At 37.3% G+C, this 22,316-nt stretch overlaps 1 protein-coding gene across 4 annotated transcripts in view; it reads right to left on the bottom strand.

Annotated features, from left to right (window-relative positions):
* Window positions 1-22,316, bottom strand: part of LOC135110302 (mitochondrial intermediate peptidase-like) — a 35,128-nt gene that overhangs the window by 11,006 nt on the left and 1,806 nt on the right. The window contains exons 1-14 of one of the 4 annotated variants that reach the window (XM_064022495.1): window positions 21,878-22,012; window positions 21,554-21,682; window positions 20,749-20,882; window positions 17,376-17,500; window positions 16,940-17,081; window positions 16,024-16,212; window positions 15,062-15,203; window positions 13,894-14,104; window positions 12,060-12,187; window positions 10,708-10,835; window positions 10,353-10,560; window positions 5,559-5,684; window positions 4,129-4,250; window positions 1,021-1,510 (exon numbers count right to left, since the gene is read on the bottom strand). In XM_064022495.1, the coding sequence (XP_063878565.1) occupies window positions 1,339-1,510; window positions 4,129-4,250; window positions 5,559-5,684; window positions 10,353-10,560; window positions 10,708-10,835; window positions 12,060-12,187; window positions 13,894-14,104; window positions 15,062-15,203; window positions 16,024-16,212; window positions 16,940-17,081; window positions 17,376-17,500; window positions 20,749-20,882; window positions 21,554-21,682; window positions 21,878-21,883 (1,962 nt within the window). In that variant the 5' untranslated portion in view covers window positions 21,884-22,012 and the 3' untranslated portion in view covers window positions 1,021-1,338. Of the gene's footprint in view, window positions 1-1,020; window positions 1,511-3,409; window positions 3,585-4,128; window positions 4,251-5,558; window positions 5,685-10,352; window positions 10,561-10,707; window positions 10,836-12,059; window positions 12,188-13,893; window positions 14,105-15,061; window positions 15,204-16,023; window positions 16,213-16,939; window positions 17,082-17,375; window positions 17,501-20,748; window positions 20,883-21,553; window positions 21,683-21,877; window positions 22,013-22,316 lie in introns of those variants that run through there. The other 3 variants (XM_064022492.1, XM_064022493.1, XM_064022496.1) reach the window with 3 other exon arrangements.

Genomic DNA, 22,316 nt, shown 5'->3' with positions numbered 1-22,316 from the left:
GGGTGTGGCTTGAGAATGGCTTGGCTATCAAGATTAAATTATTTTTGTGCTCAGAAGACAAGCTTTCCATATGGCTGCTTGAAATGAAGCTCTGGCTTCAATCCTACTTTTTACATGGATTAGTGATAAAAACCAAGGAAAGCCAAGAAACATGATGCTCAAGATGGCTTCATTATTGAGATTTAGGTAGACCATTTTAAGCTCAAACCAAGCTGCCCTTGCAAGTATGTACCATGAAAAGAGAATGGAACGTTACCAATAATGTTTTGTCAAGTCATTCACATTGGATCCCTTACATATTCATAAAGAATTTAGATTCCTTGGATTCTGGCAAGTTTTTTATGTAAGCACAGAAGAGCCATGTTGCAATTAATTTTTTGTTTAAATAATTTTCTTGTGTTGGAAGTGCATTTAACACACTGCTACTGTACAGTGAGTCCTCATGACCAGCTTTTTTAAACTACTGGTTTCAAATCTAACAAGAGGACAGAAACAGTTCTGTTTCATGAATAAAGAAGAAAGCTTGAAATAAGGGAACTGATTATGACTTGATGGTTGGGGAATGTCCCATGTGCTTAATGATCTTCATCTAGTGAGCAGCTGCTGGTCTGCTGCCATAAAGTGTCATTTTCCTCCTTTGCTCAAGATAGTAAAGAACCTTTTTACCATCTTTGGTCATGTACACCACACTACCAACAAGTGATCACAATCTTGATTTTTGCCTTGTTCCCTTTGTCTCTAATAGCCCTCAAGACTTCTTCCTTGGGCAGAGGTGGTGGTAGTGGAAATGTATTATCTGAAAGACTATAAACTTAAAAAAAGGACTATGCTGGACTCAATGACTATGAATCACTGCAGGAGGGTGCAATGATGACAATGGTGATGGCAATGTAGGCTGTTGGTACCATCACACCAACATCCAATGGTGCTTTCTTGTTGCCATTCTATATCTTATGATGTCAATATATAAAACATACTAATATGTTTTATCAGTGCTTCAATGAAAGGAAAGAAGTGAGCTTTTATGAAAAGTTCTAGTCTTTTTATTTTCTACACCAAAAAGTTTCCATAAAACTAATGATTTTAGGACTAACAAGGTTTTTCATTCCCTTAAGATTGCTAGTCAGTGTCTCACTGCATATTAATGTCTGTCCTCAATATTGTCATCTGCTAGGTGAACAGTATGAATGGAAACCCGTATAATGATGATGATGGTATGATAACAATAATGATGGTAATATCCCACAATATGAAGTAGTGAAGGCAAGGTGCCACATGCACACACACTCACCCTAAAGTATAACTGAAGCAGTTCATTTCTGATAAATTAGTAATGGTTCAGCTAAATGCTGCTGCTACTTGGCACTTCCTTTGGTCCAGGTCTGTCATCAATGCCCTCACAGTGCTGCCAGATTCCACACTACGCTCCAGAAAGTCTTCCACCAGAGCTCGAGGTGGCTTTCCTCCACCATGGGACAGCACTTCTGCACGGTACTTCTCACCCATCTCCCTATAGAGAAAGTGAGGAGAGTAGAATTTTTTCTTTTCTTGCAGAAAATTTTTAAGAATATTTGTGACAAAAGTTATACTTGTAAGAAAAATAAATAAATAAATAAATAAAAAAAATAAATGAAATAAATAAATAAATATATATATATATTTTTTAAATTGATGAGTATATACAAATATATACAAAGAACTCTTCTTTCAACAGAATTGTGAATCTGCCTCAGACATGTAATAGGACCAAATTATTCATTAATATATTCTGCATCCAGCTTAAACCTCAGCAGCAAGAATACACATACACCATGTATCCTTCTACTTTCCCTCAGCTGGTGTAAATGTTACTGCAGTGTTACATTCATTCTGGGTATTCAGAAATTCACACACCACCCCTAGAAGCTAATTGTACAATATAAGAGAGTGGTGAAATGTTTGCTATGAGTCATGGAATAAGCAGGTCCGGAGCTGTGCCTGGTAGAAGCCAGAATCCCACCCATACAGGGTGTAATTACAAGGAAAAGATTAAATTCTATAGAATCCAAACTGTATCAAATTATGAAGTTGAGCTTTTGCACCTGGTATATGAAATGTGATGAAGAGCGAATACCCCAGGCTAGAGATTCCTTCAACAGTCATTGCAGTGTGATTATCTACATAATTTATTTGCAAAAAATTATAGGACATGGCCTGTAAAACATTAGGACCATTAGGGCTAAGCCTCTAGTAAAGATCTGAGGGGCTATGTCCTGTCATTTTGTGTAATAATAATAATAATAATAATAATAATAATAATAATAATAATAATAATAATAATAATAAATGTATGTGTGTGTGTGTGAGGCAAAAAGATAGAACTGTTGGTCTGATTGGTGATTACTCTTAAGCCATAGTTAAACTTCACATTGACGTCACAAAAAGATGAGTGGGTGGGGTATCTATCGTGATGACACACTAGTCTTGCTACCAGTGCCTGTGAATTTTAGGCAAGTTTATCCTGTATTTACTCTTATAATTAATTGCCTTTGTTATCCACATGTGACACCAAAAGCATATTTTTGACATGTTGATTGGTGTCTCAAACATCAACTGCCAAAATAGCATTCTTGTCTAATACTTTTTTAAGATTTTATTTGCGAAAAATTATAGGACATGGCCCCTAAAATCTTCAGTAAAGGCCTCCTCTCTCTCCCCTGCTGTCCAGAATGTTAGCTCATCACTTGTATTTTTACTGTCATCTTCACTCCATGTTTTATATTTCTAAGTGAATGCAAGCTTCTTATCACTACTTCTGTGAGGATTTGCTTTAGGCAGGTGTATGATGGTAGCTTTAGGTCAGTGGCAACATGTGAGCCATGTCCTCCAGAGTCCAAGATGCATTTTTCAGTTCTCTAGCTGAGATCTGGGGGGTTATTCAATATTTTACTCCTTAGAAGTATGTCACTGGCCTTGAATATTTTCCAAAGTGTCCAAGCCTGTGCATTCTGGGAACAGTAATGTAGTCTAGTGCAACTCTGACAGCCTCTCTAAAAAAAAAAAAAAAAAAAAAAAAAAAAAAAAAAAAAAAATAAAAAAAATATGCCCTGCAATTTCCCTTTGAGACACAAAGGGTAAAAATTGTAACCTGCACATCTGATAACCATTTGGCAGGCGTGATGGAGAACACAGAGAAAATAATGAAAGACAATTGCAGATGGGTGAGAGTGGGTAAGAAGTGATGCTGAGTGTGTCTCATACATTTTCCTGTGATCAAAGCTCAGATATCACTGCTGATAGACCACAACCCACTCAAGCTGCAAGGCTCTCTCAGACCTTTGTAAACTGCCAGAAGCAATTCACAGAAATCAATCACTGACACAATGTATGATGACTGACCAATGTCCTTGACACATGGGCAGGTGGGTGTACATTTTTCTTGGTCTAATTGTTTGCAGATCTTCTGAGGCATATCACTCAAATAACTTCTAGCTGGCATCAGACTCAGTCATGTGGTTGGTTTGTGGCCTCTGAGATTGAAGTGTTACTTGCTTCCTGCACATCACATCTAAAGGATGTTTCTAGGAAGTCTCTAACAACTCTGGCTTTTTTCACAAAAAAATGAGAAATGTGGATTAGTAAAATGAAGAGTAATAATTGGTGAAACACCAAGTTTGTTAGAGTAGGATTTTCACTGAGATTACTTCCATGTATTAGACAAAGATACTAACCTTGAGTCTACAAATGAATCAAAACAGTCTGATTAGGAATTGTCAATCATAATCACTATGAATGATGGCTGGCAGGAGATTACTGTTCTCATTCTCCTTTAATATTGTTCATGGCTTTATATGAAGTATGTTTTTAAAATCTATTATCATTCATCTATCTATATACACCTAGATTTTGTCACCTAAAAGGAGAATGACTAAGATCTACATAACTTGTCACATAATAATAGTAAAGATACAGAGCTGGTCCCCAGTTCTTCACTCCAATCCTACTGGTTGCCTTTTATGAACATGAAAGGAATATAGAAGTGGTATTCTGCTAATCCAGCCAGAGTGTGCAGCCAGGTCTTGTCCCCATACTACTGGGAAATGTCAATGCATAGCATTTTGTTCACAATATGAAAATACTACATCTTACCTGCTGAATGGATCTTCTGCAAAGTACTCTTGCCATATCCATGAGGCCACAGCACGAGACAAAAGATAGGAGTAATATTTTGCTCCATATCCTACAAGATGACCAAACCTCAACTGCCAGGCCTGTAAGGTGATGATTCTCTTTGTAAAATATCAACAAACATAGTACCCCTTATCACCATGAAGACAGTCAAATACTGCAAAGGTGAATCGATTTACAAATGAGTTACATTTCTTGAAAGCATTTGTAAATCAAATATTAATCAATCATTCCAATGGATGTTCATTATATTTTATGAGGTACATTCCTACAAAAATAAATTTATTAGAATATTATAAAACATATGAAAATACTCCACATTTGTGACACTTTATGCCTTCAAACATACAAACATAAATTAGCATATTCTTTTTTATACACATTTGACAGTTTACCTCTCTGGGTATGGCACACATCATTATGGTCTCTTTTTGCAAGCTAAGAGTACCTAACTTCATAGAAACTGTTTTTTGTGAGAGGCAAGATGTGAAGTTCCTAGTTTAGAAAGGACTGGATGTTCAGTGTAGAAGAGGGGGAGCAGAATGTCACTGAAGAAGAGATAGTTATCTGTAGTATTTAATTAGTCTTTGCTGCGTCTTTGATTTATGCTGTATACGAAAGTCATGAATAAATACTGTATTAGGCTTAATTCCAAAGTTACATATTTGGGATATCATTGATACAGGTTTAGCTGAGATAATGATAAAGGTTTATTTGTTTCCACAACTTTTTTCTTTCTGAAGGGTTAATACTTTGAAGTTATTAATGTTTTCGTACTGATATTTTTGGAAACTGGCTTTGGGCTTAAGCTAATTTATAAAGTGAAAGTATCTTTATTCATATATAAAGTGAGTGAGAGTGGCAACACCTTCATGCATGCACCAATCAGCTCCTCTCACCACTGGACACGTGGTGTGCTTGCAGCCAAATCAAGGCAATTACTGTACTATACAAATATTAATTTCTACAGTTTTGTACAATTAATAATTTGACATAGCTATTGTTCTTGCATTGATATTTAAAAGAAATAATACAGCAAGGCTAGTTAATAACAAGAGTGAAAATATTTGCAATATAAAAAAACTGGAGGTGGCATGAGTGCACTTACCACTAGCCCTGCTGAAAGTAGGACAAAGCAGAGGGCAGGGCTACCAAGTGAGCTCAGTGTGTACAGGGTATGGTCCATACTCTGCACCAGCCTCCATTTATTTAAGCCTCTATTTATCTAAATACCTTTTAGAAGCAAACAGGCACAAGGAAAGCCACTGTTCAACTACTACATAGCTTCATAACCATTACTGTCTTGAAATATTTGGAAAAATTCTATGATTTCCTATGCTTTAGATATTAGTTGAAGATAAGAAAATGTTGCAAAAACACTAGCTACTTACTGTATTCTTGACATATGGAAGACCATAGTATTTATTCTGGACTTCCTCAAGGATCTGTGTAGTGGAGACGGATGAAGACCAGCGCTCAGCCCCATGGAGGTGCTGGTCCAGTAAGGCATAAAAGGTCTGTGGGAGAGAAATTTCTTTGAGTACATCATGCATTTTCATATGCATATACAAGGCACCTAAAACCAGTGACGTAAGCACCGAAAAAAAAAAGTTTTGCACCATTCAAAACACAATACCTCCTCAATGAATTGAGATAGAAAGCTGTGTTTGCTGTCAAAAGTTTCCTTGATATATGTGCTCTACAACCAGCATAATGAAATAAAAGTACCATATAAGACAAATGGATGATTAATTCTGTTAAAAATATCACGAAAGTGCATTAAAATGTATCTAGCAACAAGTCATTATTTATTTTTGTATTTCTAGCATGTTGTTTCATTCTCCAGTATAACTGGATTTAAAACCATTAATAAGGATATTGTTTAATGATTTTGTGAATTTATTGAGCAAAAACATAAACAACATACATGTAGTCACTGACTAGCAGTACTGTTACCTCACTCCAGCACCAGCTTTTGTTGGCCTTGCCTCAAGTGTGACAAGAAGTTTCCATGTATAATTTAACTTGAATGGATTTGCTACCCTATTGTGGAGTCCATTCTGACGTTCTCTCTATCTTGCATTATAGTAGGATGGATGGGGAAGGCAATGAATAGAATTATTAAGTTTGGCTGAGATGTCACTGATATTACTCTGGTTCGAGATGCCTCATGAACAACCTGCCTTGTTTATGCCGCAAGGTGTAACATAGACCACTTCTGGTCTCTTGGAGGAAGTACACACACCTACTACACATACATGCACACTTGAATCTTACAACAGGAAGATTCTTAAACATCTATCACTTCACAACCTTCTATCTGATCACCAGTATGAGTTCCATCAAGGCTGCTCTACTGGTGATCTGGCTTTCCTTACTGAGTCTTGGTCAACCTCTTTTAGAGATTTTGGTGAAACTTTTGCTGTTGCCTTGGACATATCAAAAGCTTTTGATACAGTCTGGCACAAAGCTTTGATTTTCCAAACTACCCTCCTACGGCTTCTATCCTTCTCTCTGTAACTTCATCTCAAGTTTCCTTTCTGACCATTCTATTGCTGCTATGGTAGATGGTCACTGTTCTTCTCCTAAATCTATTAGCAGTGGTGTTCCTCAGGGTTCTGTCTTGTCACCCACTCTCTTCTTATTATTCATCAATGACCTAAACCAAACTTCTTGTCCTATCCACTCCTATGCTGATGATACCACCCTGCACTTTTCCATGTCTTTTTCATAGACGTCCAACCCTTCAGGAAGTAAACATTTCACGCAGGAAAGCCACAGAACACCTGACTTCTGATCTTTCTAAAATTTCTCATTGGGACAGAGCAAACTTGGTATTGTTCAATGCCTCAAAAACTCAGTTCCTCCATCTATCAACTCCACACAACCTTCCAGACAACTATCCCCTCTTCTTCAATGACACTCAACTGTACCCCTCTTCTACACTGAACATCCTCGGTCTGTCCTTTACTTATAATCTGAACTGGAAACTTCACATCTCATCTCTAAGCTATAACAGCTTCTATGAAGTTAAGCGTTCTGAGACATCTCTGCCAGTTTTTCTCACTCCTCCAGCTGCTAACTTTGAACAAGGGACTTATCTGTCCATGTATGGAGTATGCTTCACATGTCTAGGGAGGGTTCCACTCATACCACTCTTCTAGACAGGGTGGAATCAAAAGCTTTTCGTCTCATTAACTCCTCTTCTCTAACTGACTGTCTTCAGCCTCCTTCTCATCACCACAATGTTGCATCTCTAGCTGTCTTCTACCACTATTTTCATGCTAACTACTCTTCTGATCTTGCTAACTGCATGCCTCCCCTCCTCCTACAGACTTGCTGCACAAGACTTTCTTCTTTCTCTCACCCTTATTCTGTCCACCTCTCTAATGCAAGAGTTAACCAGTATTCTCATTCATTTATCCCTTTCTCTGGTAAACACTGGAACTCCCTGCCTGCTTCTGTATTTCCACCTTCCTATGACTTAAATTCCTTCAAGAGGGAGGTTTCAAGACACTTATCCTTCAATTTTTGACTACTGTTTTGGACCCTTTTATGGGACTGGCATCTTATCTTAGTGGGCTTTTTTTTTTTTATTGGATTTTTGTTGCCCTTGGCCAGTGTCCATCCTACATAATAAAAAAAAAATATATATATATATATATATATATATATATATATATATATATATATATATATATATATATATATATATATATATATATATATATATATATATATATATATATATATATATACACACACACACACACACACACAGAAAGTCAAAAGTTGAGTTTTTACTAATGAGGACTTATGATTTTAAAGGTTGAAAAAATATTTGAGAACTAAAATAACTTTTAGGGGGAATGAGCATATTGTGCAAAGTCTTGTTTCACAATGTCACTGAAAAATAATGAATTCCACCTGAATTTCAAGTTGTAAAGTCATAGTGATAAGGACACACTACATCATTCCAACTTATGTGTAGTTATTGAAATATTAGCTAAATCTCCTTTCCTTTTATAAAGGAAGACAAATAAATAAATAAATTAATTAATTAAAAAAAATACAAGAAATTACACTAAATATTGATGAGTCTCTGATCTTACTTGCAAACTAAAACTAACCTATTAAGTTAAAGGGCCCAATTGAATTATTTTAAGGTTTCATTATTTATGAACCAAACTACACCAAATGTTTGAGCTATAAAGTACCTTTACATGTGTTATATGCATAAGTTTCATTACATTTGGAGCATTTTTTTTTTTCTTTAATGGAAATGTAAAAAAAATTGGTAATTAGATTTTTCCATATTTAGACAAGTTTTTCTTGAATTTTCTTAAAATTTGTCACAAGATACTCTGATGGTTTTCTAAGAAATTTATGAGACAATTTTCAGTTTTGGTTTCATTGAGAAAAATCCAAAATTTTTCTTAACTGGTTATTTTGCTTAGGCTAGGAAAAAAAAAAAAAAAAAAAAAAAAAAAGGTCTTGTAATTTTTTGGGTATTTTAATTCCCTTTCTAATGACACCAGAATCATCAGAATTGGACAATAAATGGCAGAGAAATATGCCTCAATAGCACAATGTTAGCTTTGAGATACAGGGCTTTAAAATTTAAAGGGATGCTCATGTGCCTTTCATCCATATATAGCTATACAATACTGGAATTTTTAGGTGCCAAGTATTACAATGTATTTGTCTTGAGTTGTAGATGATTTTGAGCCATAACTGCAAGTGTTAGATTCATAGATGGCTTGTTTTGTTAGCATATGAATCTCTTAGATGAAACATTGCACACTTCATTTCTACAATGAGGACATGCTACACCAATGCATGAGGGCCAGTGACTGGTGGTGTGTGTCAAGCTGGGGTCTTATTACATTTTGTTTTGGCCATCATTTCTTGAAGCTGCTCCAATGAAACTAAAACATTATCTCCAGTGAGTGAGATTTCTTCATCGTTCTCAAAAATTTTCAATCTCTTCATTAAGAGATTCTCTTGCTAGTGGAGACAATGATGTTGAAGGCAGCAACTATAATTGTACAGCAGTAAACATAGCAGAAGTAGTAGCTGGGCAGCAGAGGCAGAAACATAACTTGTAAGTGGAGTGGTAGGTGAGGTGGTGGGAAGGACAGATCACACAACATGGGAGTGTCAGCTGATGTGCCATGAGGCTATATGCCCACCCTCACATTGTTCTCTGCTCTCAGCTAATATCTGGCATGCTTTTGCCAGTACCTTCCTCCTTTGGGTAAGGTAAGATTTCCTCTTACCCACTGTGGTAAAAGAGAGCAAAAAGCAGGGAGTGTGTGAATGCTAAGTGGGTATAGAAGTTGATGAAAGTGAGCATCACTATCTCTCTCCCTCTCTCTAAGCATGCACAATACACACACGAGGTTCTTCCTCGCCCCCATTCTGCTAGGCTGTGAGAAGAAACTTCCATATTCCACCATAAAGAAAACTGTTCCACATAAACTTTCTTAGTTTTTCAGTGAATATTTTTCTACAACCATCTCTCACCTACAATGACCTCAACTGAGTGACTGAGTGTGAGCGGCGAGCATTTAAATGGGTATTTAAATGGTATATAAATGTTGATGAAGAATTATCGTGCATACACTGTGATGCCATGAGATGATTTTTGCATTTTTCGATATTTTTCGGATTTTCAACTTATTCGGTCCCCTTAAGACCAAATGGTTGTATCCTTTCTTCATTCATAAATTTTATTATATTACACAAAACAACCAAAATGAAGGTATTTAGTTTCATGTATGTTGTGAGTGTGCTTCAGAAGTAATACTGTGTTTTTTCTGAGCTTGTGTATGAGTCTTCCCTGTTTGTATATCATACAATTGCCTGGTGTTCCAAGGTGTGTGTGTGTGTGTGTGTGTGTGTGTGTGTGTGTGTGTGTGTGTGTGTGCTTCATATGTATTACACTGTTTCAAGTTATGATTTGCAGACTTGGCAATGAATTGAAGAGTTGATGTGTCAGCTGTGAGTGGGCAGAAAGATTAAGGGCAGCAAAGGCATTGGTTGGTTTCCTTGTCTTCCACCTGAGTTACAACTATAAAATGATTATCTAACTACTACAGTATCAGCTGAATTTTTCAGTCTTATATCTATTATCACAAGTTACTTCATAAATGTAAAATGAGGAGGACATTACTAATTCTCACCTGTAGTTGCATCTCAGAAGCTGCAAAGATAGACCTTGCAGCAATCATTTTCTCCAAGAGGTCTGCAGGCATCTTATCCCCAGTCTTGTAGTGCCGTGCAAAGGTGCTGAGAACCCTGGGATCTTGAGCAAATGATTCCATGAGGATTGAAGGAACCTCAGCAAAATCAGTGCTGCATCTGGTTCCTGTCACATGCTGGTACTGTGTCCTGTACAGGATGGGAAAACATAAAGAGGTAAGTGTAATACATGGAAACATTATCATTCCAGTGTTACTAGGCTGACTTTTCCTGTCTCCTCTCCCTTGCTGTGACTCCCAAGCCAAGCTATCTTTTTACAGCTAGGGCAGTACTTACCTGGCCAGCATGGAGTGAAGGGCATGACCCATCTCATGAAAAAGGTTCTCCACCATGCTGGGTGTCAGAAGGGATGGGCAGGACCAGGAGGGTGAGGGCAAGTTCAGGTGAAGCACCACTACTGGATTCTGAATGACAGGAAGACAGAATATGAACAGGTATGATGGCTAAATCACTGAAACTCCCTGTTATTGTTCTAAGGTACTAACAGAAAGTGTCTCTTCATTAACCCATAAAAGACAAATCATGGTTTTCATCAACTGCCTGCAAAGGATGGGTGACAGAATTTTCAAGTATGCATTCCATGGGTGTAATTTGAACTTGTCACAGGGATTTATGGATCACCACACCTCCACAGCCAATACAAAAATTTGACATCTCAGGGTTCAGTGTCTGTGTCTCTAGTCATGGCCACACTTGCATTTTGTGATTTTCCAGTCTCTGATTCTTCACCAGATGATAACCATGTGACTTAAGACTTCAACAAACCTAACATTTGCTTCCAAAAGAGCTCTTAGTCACAGTGCAACTGGAAAGAAGTAAGAGGTTATTCGATGAATCTGTAAAAGTAGTGTTATTGCCAGTGACAGCAAGACTGGAAGCACTGACAAGAGGAGCCTCAGGCCACTAACCAAAGACGGTGGCCTGCACCTTATTCAGCACAACAAATACAGGCCAGCAAAGTGTGGAAAAAAATTGCTATACGACATACATCGTATAGCAATTTTTTTCACACCTCATTTCCACATGGCAACATCACTTAAAGGAGAGACTTTAGTTGTGAGGCAGGCTGAAGAAGGATTGATAATTAGGATGCTATTGAGTTTAAAGCTATCAATCAAGGTAGAGCTGTGAAATCAGTAATGGGAAATAAGCAAAATCCACGAAAACGTGAAAACATGCCAGGATACAGGGGCTGATTTTGCTGCACACCCACATCCTTTAGTGGTTACATTATGCATCCCAAAATTCAACCTAACAGCTATTTTTTTTTGTGCACTGTAAGGCACAAGGAATACCTGAAACTGATTACATAAATATCTACCAAACATTTTTGTAAGAGAAAACACTAAAATAAAATGGTCCAAACACACACACATCTCAGGAATTAAAATTTCGGACAGCATGTAGCATCAACACCACTAATGTGAACACACTTACTTGCTAATCCTGTTTGGCATAAACCTTTGACATATTTAAACTTGTTTGGATCATAAGTGTTAGAGTAGTTTCAAATATCTAGGAAGCAAACAATTTCATTATGCATATTTCCTCCAAAGTTAAGACCAGCAACTGACCATTCCTATGTCCAAACAATGTCATGCTAAAAGAATCATTTTGTTCCTGCTAACCTGATAAGATCCATCTGGCAGACACTTCCCACCCCTTATAGTGAAGTGGCAGTCCTGGTGAGGCTTTCCAACACGCTCATAGAAGTCACAGTAGATATGGCCGAGGACACCTTCACTTCCATGCTTCACTATTGACCAAAATTATCAGTGTTACTTGCTTGACTATGGAATTTGCAACAGAAGAAAATGAGACAACAGTGCATATGAAATATTCATTATATATATGGTTTCTCATGAACAATCAACCTTCAACATTCACAAATTCAATCATTCACAGATTAGCAGCAGAAGGGAAATAGACACATAAAATTTTTCATGGATTGCCACCAATTCAAATATTGTGTGCACCATTGCTCACCACACACCACACCAGAGACAAATGCATACGCACACACACACACACACACACACACACACACACACACACACACACTGCCCACCACACCAAGAAATATAGTTTCCCATACTGAAGAATTGATCTCTGGAACAGTTGAGTGAGGCAGTGTTTACAGCTGATAGTGTGAGCAAATTTAAAGACAAATTGGATAACTTCAAATATGGACACAGGACAAATGAGCTTTAGCTCAGACCCTGTACAATACAATTAGGTAAATACACCAACCTACATTTGCTCTGCTGCCCTGTAGTGTTAATTCAATGTGTTTTTTGGCAAGTGATTGTGTTAATTTCCTACTGCCTGTGTAGTGTACACTTCTTACTGCTGCCCAGTTGTCCCTCTCCCTTGCCCTCACCCGTACCAGGACCACATTCATATTAATGTCACTGTCATATTTTTATCATGGTATCTAAGAGACCTTCTAAGACACTTTGCCATGCTTGTTTGTAAAAATGCACAGTAGCTATTATAATGCAAAAACACATTCTTGTTTTCTACAGTAGTAACAATGTTTAAGTGGAAATATACAGCATGTGATGATGCAGCATGGGCAGTCATGTTGGTGATACTGGGGAGTGAGGACGGTGGAGCGAGCATCACCAGTATTAGCCATCATTAATAACAGTAACCATTATTAATCAACAACACTAAAATTATCAATCATTATCATTATCAATCTCCAATGATGACACTAAAAATACCTATTATCACTTACAAATAAGCTATCATCACTGCTTAAGCAGTAGATGCCAACACCATCATCACTAGCAAAAAAAACCTGGGAGCACAAATTGTTGCATTATCAGATATTACAAGACCACATAGCTACTATGGACAAATGCTTGCTTACTAGTATGTACTGAAAAACAGTGGAAAAAATGCACATCCTACATACCCAAAAATATGGTAGTACATCATATAATCTACTATACTGATGCACATACAGACAGACCAAATATCAATGTGATGACAGATTCTCTAGGAAAATGACAGTAAGAACTAAAGAAGAGAAGGATATTTCATCATGATTAATCATGATCGAATGGACAGACAAGGATGGATAGAAGGCAAAGAGTGAAATAGGACAGTAATGAAATGAAAGTGCGCATGAGAGATGTGGTATGTGTATCACTGCAAATCATGAGCATTATGATAACATACTGATATGGTACAGCCATATTGTGAGAATGAAGAATGTAGAGTTTATGATGAAAGTGTATATGACTGAAATCAAAAGTGCTAGCGGGAGAGGAAGGCCACTTAGAAGGTGGAAGGATAGGTTAAAATGTACATGTGTGAAAATGGTGTTACTAAAAATCAAGTGTTTGAACAAGAAGGGAATGTTTGGACTGGGAAAGGAGGAAACTTTTCTGCCAAGACTGCTCCCATGGGGGTCAATCCCAGAGGGAATGTGGCATCAGACATAGACAGACATACCTGCCAATTTATAGATGTCTGTTGCCCACAGTTCCCCTGGAGTAGGCTCTTCCACTTCCAGGGTCACATCATAAAGATTGTGTAGCAGCCCACTAAGGCCTTCCATGACAGCTCCCAGAGAGAAGTAAGGAGCTAAAATGTTGGCACTCACTTCACACTTGTTCTGTCGCAGAATTCGAGTGAAGTGTAACACATCCCAAGGTGCAAGGCCCTGAGGGACAAGGGAGGCTTCATCAAGAGTGGTGGAAGGCACAGAGAAAGAATGAAGAACAAAATACATTCTAAATTCTAATGAAAATAGATAATAATCTTAGAAGGCAGAAACTATCCTTACCTTAAAACTAAAGTCAAGCCATCTGAAATTTTTGTGATCCAATTCAATTGTTACTCCCAGTTTGATGAAGAGGATACTAGAGGAATTAGACACAAACTTATTGCACTCCTCTGCCACTATCACTATTTTATGTACTGATCAGATAATACGTGAGTGCAGGGATTGAGATGAAGTCATGGTCAATAATCTGTTAACTTGCAGCACTCACTTCCACTTTTTTTGCACATTTTTTTTGTTGGATCTATAAAACAATCTTCTCATAAGATCTGACAACTAACTCACTCTCAACAGATTACAGAGCTTTAGGTAGAGGGAAAACAAAGAACAGTGGAAATAAGTGTGGCAGGTTATTCAACTACTCAACATGACTATACTAAATACACTTTTACTATAAATATAACTCTTGTCAAGGACTTTGCATCAAATCATTAAAAATTTGGTTGTAGGAAAGTGTTCTGCAGCCTAGCACTTGAGCACTGCTGCAGGTGATTTGCAGTTTGAGTCGAAGCCTTTTTGAAAAACTGTTTTAGAAAGCAAAATGTGAGACTTCCCAAGTGGAGGTGGTGAGTGCAACAGAAGACTTACTTATGAGATCTGAAACATGCAGAAAGAAAATATACAAAAAAATGAGAGGAAACTAAAGCAGAGCAGGTATTTGATAGAAGAATGCAAAAACATAAGAGAACAACTTGAAAAAACACTGAGTGCATGGCAAAATAAAAGAAGAATCCCTTCTCTGTTGTAGACAATCAGCAAGAAGAATTCTGATAAAATTCTCCTATTTTGAAACATGAACATAATTTTCTTTATTATAAACAAAGCCTCAACCCTCACTCTTGAATTGCCCTGCTGGAATTTCTTAGCTGCAGCCATCTCCTCAAAGTCCTCCTGTGCCCTTGGACGAACTTTCTCAGCAAGCAGCTCTAAGAACTCCACCACAAACTCTGGAGTCTCTGCCAAACTACCACTGACTGCCCTAAGGAGAAGAGTGAGAGAAGTTGCTAAGTGATAAAGCAATGGACCAGTGCCTCCTCTATCAACTCTAGACTTGGCACCTACCAACACCAAACAGAAAGTGCACTCCCCATTCACTCAACTCCCATCCACACCATATACCTTTCAATACATCCCATATTGCCATTCAATCAGTCTATAAATGAATGCAGCACAAACTGTATACAGGAATATCTATGAAAGGGCAGATGTAAAAGTGATGCTGAGCTTGGTCTGGATTGACTGTATAGTCAGCAAAGTGCTGGCTAACAAAAATTTTGCATAAACTGCCTTTTGGACAATCTTTTTAATTGAGCATTTTATTGCCTTGCCATCTTATATGGAATATTCTTAGTGTACACACACACACACACACACACACACACACACACATACACAAAGAAGAGAAAGTGGTGACCTGATTGCAATTTATAGAATGATAAAGGATATTGAAGTGCTTGACAAAAACTTAAAAAGGGACAACAATATGAGAGATATAAAAAAGATAGTGGTTCATCTGATACATAACATCAAGGTCAAATTAGATAATGAGAGATAGAGAGATAAGGCAGCACGACCATAGAACCCTCCCATATGCTACAACTAGGTAAACACACACACACACACACACACACACACATGGAGCACAATATAATTCTTATTTACTCGAACTATGTTTTTTGACTGTTCTACAATTGGCTATAATATAATAAAAAATTCATATAATAATTATCCAGGGTAACAGATCTACTGCATCACAATAATTCATCCCCACATGTAGTAGTGAAGGAATGTCTCCTCACCTGTGTGCATATGAAGGGAAGCCACAAAGTGTTGCCATCTCATGTCTTCCATTGAGCATTTCAGTTAACATGTCTTCTTGGTGAGGATCAGGGAAGAGGTAGATCTTGTAGGCAGCCTCCCGAGTGATCTCTTGGGGTGCATCTGCATAAAGGCCGGTCACAACGATATTGTTCCCATCAATGGCAAAACTGAAAGCCAGAGTTTCACTAATATTCGATACATGCAATAATAATTTGAAAAAGGAATAGGATTCACTTACTTCACACAACATAATATGAACATGGCATGAACAGTACTCTCAAAAGTCCAGGTCACTGTGCAGTCTTTCATAAACATAACCAGTAATTACGACTTAAAAGTTCCATGATCCTCATAGCAGGGTAGCAGCTTTTTTTTTTTTTTTTTTTTTTTTCACTCAGAGAAGAGGAACCAATGATAAAAGTAACAGCAGGTCCAGAGCATCCAAATATACAATGTGATAATAGATACATTCTGTTTAGACTTGATGGACAGGTCAGCAAAGCAACTCACTCCTTTACCAAGCCCTACACATATCAAGCTCTTATGCCCTTCCTATTAGGTTTGCATTTCCTCCTTTTATCCTTCACTCATTGTTTTTCCTTCACAATATTTCTTTATGAGCTCTATAATTTCATCACAAAATCTGTAGTATAGTATACTTACATACAATTTAAATATTTCATGTGTAATTTTATAATGTAAAAAAATAAAATGAAATAAATTAAAATAAAATAAAATAAATAAATGGGTTATAGAAGGTGACTGCCAGTGAACCCGATGCAGTGACTTATTAATGTTTGATGATTAATGGTAAAATTTAAGAGTCAGGCACATTATACAATAATCAAATGATAAATGGTTGATTTTTTGGTGCTAAATAATGCTATAACTCACTGTTGTCTGATGGCCTCTGGCAGCTTATCCTTTGGCACAGCTCTGGGATGGTGTGACCCATTCATAAAGTGTTGTCCCATTGTGAGGATCAACTCATTCAGACTCACAACTCTCTGCCTCTGGTTCTCATTTAGGTGAATACCTGGTGAGAAGAATGCAACATAAGATTAGTTACAGAAGGCTTCACAAAAGAAATACCAATTACCAATAAGGAAAATATTCTCATCATTTGTAATATACTACTATAAAATTTTCAGGAAGTGAAATTAGGACTTCTATTTGTCCCATGGATTAGACAGTCTGTTGCCTCACCCAGCTACTCGTAGGTCAGTTCTAACTGGTCATTTACCTTACTCAGCTAATCACAGCTAATTGTAAGTGGCTCTTTGTCTTAATCAGCTACTCAAGATTAATTCCAAGTTGCTAGCCATCTTACCTGATTGTTCAAAGTCATGCAGGAAAAGTCTGGCAACATGCTGGTCCACTTCTGTGGTCGGCATGTGATCCCCATGAAGAACCACCTCACGCAGGCACTGGTACAGCTTGGCGTGTGTGTTGAGCCTTAAACATCCAATCAATGTTAAGCTCACACAGTTTATCGTGTTTAGTCTAGAGTGATAGCTTACAAACTACAGTGGAACCTTGGTTTTTTAATTTAACTTGTTCCTGAATGCATTCAAAATCCGAAATGTTTGAAAACCGAAACCATTTTCCCCATAGGAATCAATGTAAAATAGATTAATCCATTATCAGACACCCATCCATCATGTCTTTGCAGGTAATGACTGACACTCCCACTGCTAAGATGGCCGCTCTATAACATCTCCAGCTTAGAATTTCTTTTTTTGTCCAGAAAGAATGTATTGAATGAACTTAGTGACACAGACCTCATCAAAAGATATATTGTTTAGGCCATGCAGGCATTCTCTTTGTCACCGATCAAGTGAGCGAAGCCTTACAGAGTGAAACAGAGAGGAGCAACTCACTCACCACCAAAATGAAGGTGATCTTAGACATCTTGCTGCTGGGAAAAGCTACTGGGAAAATGCAATTGTGTAGTAGTGATGGTGTTATGGGTCACAGAGAGAGCCACTGGGTATTCAGGATTACTCTTGAGCCGAATCTTGATTATTTTACATCGAGGTTCTTCAACTCCTTCAACAGGATCACATTTAACTTATTTCAAAGATTGAATTACTGTCTTACCCTTTGTGTCTCTCCTCTAAAATATATAAAAATGAAGGAAATATTTATAGAAAATATGAATTAATAATAAATGGCAACTTTTGCCACATCTTGTATTATTTGAAATCAAGTATGTTCAAAAACCAAATTATGGTATGGCAACCGAAGCAATTACAAGTTAAAAATTTTGTTAAAAAAAGTTATTCAGAAAGGGAGACGTTCAGTAACTGAGGTTCCACTGTATTTGAATATTTAGCCAAGGCATGCTTTTTTGTGTGGTCTACAATACTTATGAGTACTGAGTGGGGCAGGTTAATGATAAGTGTATTTACTTGCCCTGCAAAGACCAGTATAAGTTGTACTTCTAATATAATTAAAATGTTATATTTTGCTTCAATCAGCTTTAAAATGAAGCTGCATTATCTAGGTGTATGTTTAACATGCTAATGTACATTTACTTGACTAAAAACCATTATGTAAATTCAGCCTCCTGCAACCTATCAATCATATTTCTTTGGCATGCACTATGCGTTTTAGATGAAAAATTGTTTTGCCGGTGCTTCTTACAGAAAGGTGATTGTACAGACCACCCTCATTTAGTGTTGTAGTCATGTTCCTAAAAACTGTTTAATACTCTATATGAAATAAATAATTGAAACCAAAAACCAAAAAAATCTCACAAGAGGTTACATTCCAAATGTGTTCCTGTATTGGAATGGATGAGTCTTTTCACCAGAACAGAAAACCAACCAAAACATAATTTACTAGTGAACTTAAAATGTGAAAACAATTCAGAACTCAACTAGGTCTGTTCATATTCAACAGGGCATTTCAAGTTTAGTTCAGCTCACAATCAGATATAAATTCCACAATCTGCAACCACCTCTACAAGCAGGTATGACACCTGAACCAAGCTCTCTCTCTCTCTCTCTCTCTCTCTCTCTCTCTCTCTCTCTCTCTCTCTCTCTCTCTCTCTCCAGCATTCATGAGCCACTTATATGGATATAAAAACAAGATTGCATCCATAATCTTGTGCTCAAGCATAATCATCACTGCACATAAAATTAACATAGCAAACAATTTTTTGTGTGGATAAAATTCATCAGGCACACAGGAATATAACTCTAGTATGTGTTAAGGTATTAATATGATATTTTGATGAAAAGCAAAGATGAGGTGGCAATTTGGAAAAGATTGGAGAATGACGGGAAGATGAGCTCTGTAGAAATAATAAAAAAAAAAAATAATAATAGTAATAATAACAAATCAAATAAAAGATCAAAATTGTTTGGTGTGAATGTATTCATGAGATTGATTTAGTCTCACTCTATTTAGCCTCCTTTATAGGGAGATATGGGGGTCAGACATCAAACCTTGCCATAATCACTTTTTGCCTTGCAAGCTTTGACAGTTGATTTTGGCAGACGTAAAGCTTCATGTCAGCAATGGCATATGTATATCCTTCCATCAACACAATGATTTACAGTACATATATGTTGACTCCCATGCCCTTCTCAGAAAATTGAGGCATAATGTCTCCCTTGCTGGAGGTGACCTCAAGAATCATGATGGTAACTGGAAACTGTATGCATGACTCTCAGCACACTGTCAGGGCTCTTACATATCCATCTATCCTTCCTTGTATTGAATTTCTGGTCTTCCTCAAAACTCTGATTTTGAAAAATCTCAAAAAATTATTATTCCTGGGAACACTTTATTTCCTTCAATAGTTTCTTTGTCTTTGTTAGATCTCTTTCCTACATGGCCTAGTTCAAGAACTGATCCCTCTTAAGAAAGTGGCTGTTGTGGGGAGATCTCATATGTCATGCAGTGGAGAGTATATTACCATAAACATCCAACTCCTTGAATAAGAAAATTGTTGATTTGTTATGATGTTTGTTTATTATTTCCAACAACTTTAAGACAAACTTGAGCATTCTGATGGTTAAATAGTTCTTATATTTGGTAGGCACAGTGCTCTACTTTGTCGCACTTTGTGTTGATCGGGAAGACAAGTAAAAAAAATATATTTAAGAAACTTGCCAATCCCCTCTGGAAATCTGGGTTGGAAAGTTGACAGCTGATGCTCTTTTAGTTTTTCATGTGACTGCAGATTCATGACAGTGTACCTTGAAATATTAAAAAGTTAGCTTTCAAGAGATGGTTACTCAACTTATACTCAACCGTACAATACACGTACGTAAAATTATTTCTTATTTATTAAGATAACCCTATATACATATAATTGATTTCACCATATTTCCTGTTAAGTGGTTCCTTGAGTTTTGAAGGAATTAACTGAGACAGTCCACAGACTTTTGCTTCTCTTCCTCTCTCTCTTATCAAGGGAAATAGCAGCTGTCTATCTACATACCCAAGAACATCCTCACTAAAGTTGGGTAGCCAAGATATGTTGAGGTGCAAGCCAGAAAGCCAGAGGATAAATCAATGAATACATGGGATGAAGTTCTCAGCAAGGATGCAGAAGGACAAGAAGCTTGGAAAGTTGGCACCAGATGTAAAATGTTGATCCATGAAAGCATGGAACCTCACTTTCAAAATGACAATGACAGTAATGATGAAGGAAGTGAAACAATTGAAAAAACACTTTCCATAATACTTACTTCTCCACCAGACCACTAATTGCAATACATGCATCCTCTGCTGCTTGGGCATAGCGGGCCTGTGGGTGGGCCAGCCGCACAAACTCTGCCAAGTCTGCCACACGACACAAGGTATCAGACAGCTGGTCAAACACCTGCAAAGACACACAAGGTGAGGACATGATGGGATTACTGAGGTTTTACTGAAATCAGTAGGGTTGACAGGTGATATATTATACATATTGCTTCTAATACTAGCTGTTAAAATTCTAAAAATACTGCTTTCTTCAAGAATTCCTAGTACAGCTATTTGAGTTCAAAATTCATTGCTATATCCATGACTTAACAATACATATCTCTGACGCATCATCTTACCAAAGATTCTTCCAAATGGTCATTCACAATGCTTTTTTACACATTATCCTTTCCTCTCATGCTCTCTTATCCCATGCTCCTCCATCTGTTCTTGTAATCTTAGTGCTTGGGTGACAAAATATCAGGAGGGGAAGTATGACACATTCTCGTATCACCTGCTGCTTCAACGTCAAATAAGAAACTCTTCACTCTTCATTCTCTCAATGAGGATAAACCATCTGAATGTATTTCTTTTGGACCATTCCATCATATCATACTTAATTTATCATACTTCACTACACTGGCACAGATGCTCCTACACATCTTCATTGCCCTCCCCCTTCCATTGTGTCCTTCTACATGTCCTCTTCAGAAGACACATTTCCACTGCATACACTCTTGATTCATTGGTACTGTTATTCCTACTTTTACTACTCCAGCATGAAAACCAAGAGAGTTCTCCTTTACTCACCTCCACCATCTTCCTGGACCTGTTGGGGGAGCAGCACTCCTTAACCAGGTCATCACTCTCAAACATGGCATTCTCTTTCAATAGATAAAATCCTCCAGGCTCTTGTAGTTCAGGGTGACCAAACAACCCCTGTAAAGAAAGGATAGAAAAGTCACAGCATCCTGTGATTCAGAATGGCAAACAAGACTTGACTGAAGAAAGATGCAACAAAAGTTTGCCATTTGACTGACACCTCAGCTTAATAAGTTATTGATGACCTGATTTTTGCCTATCAAGGTTAGGAGGTTTAATATTGTTTAGACATAGCTTTGAAAAGTCTCTCACTTTCATGTGGGCAACAATTGGTGTACAGCAGTTAGTGTGATCATGCAGGAGGTCCAGTGAGGATGATGCCCCCACAGGTTAGGATTAGGGTGAGTCTTTTGTTGGATGTTTTATATGATTCACACTGCTTCCCCAACCCAAAAAGTTCTGGTTTCCCATCAGTCTCCCAACCTTGGTGAGAAGAGGAATGTGGTTCTATCAAATAAAATTAGTAGAATAAGTATGTAGCATAATCTTTTTTACTTAAACTGTGTGGAATGAAAACTATGTAATACAGATAAGAAGAGGCATATGTGGGAATATAAGTAAATCTGGTACTTATTTCCTTGTACTTCTAATTTTTCATCAATGAATATAGTGGTAGGCCTGTTTAGCTCAATCAAACTTGGATTCAGGCCACAGTAATCATTATAATTTGAATGCCAATTAGTTGTGTACC

The sequence above is a fragment of the Scylla paramamosain genome, chromosome 20, assembly GCF_035594125.1.
Source record: "Scylla paramamosain isolate STU-SP2022 chromosome 20, ASM3559412v1, whole genome shotgun sequence".
In the NCBI taxonomy this organism is placed as follows: domain Eukaryota; kingdom Metazoa; phylum Arthropoda; class Malacostraca; order Decapoda; family Portunidae; genus Scylla; species Scylla paramamosain.
This window is presented reverse-complemented; position numbering and strand designations above follow the sequence as displayed.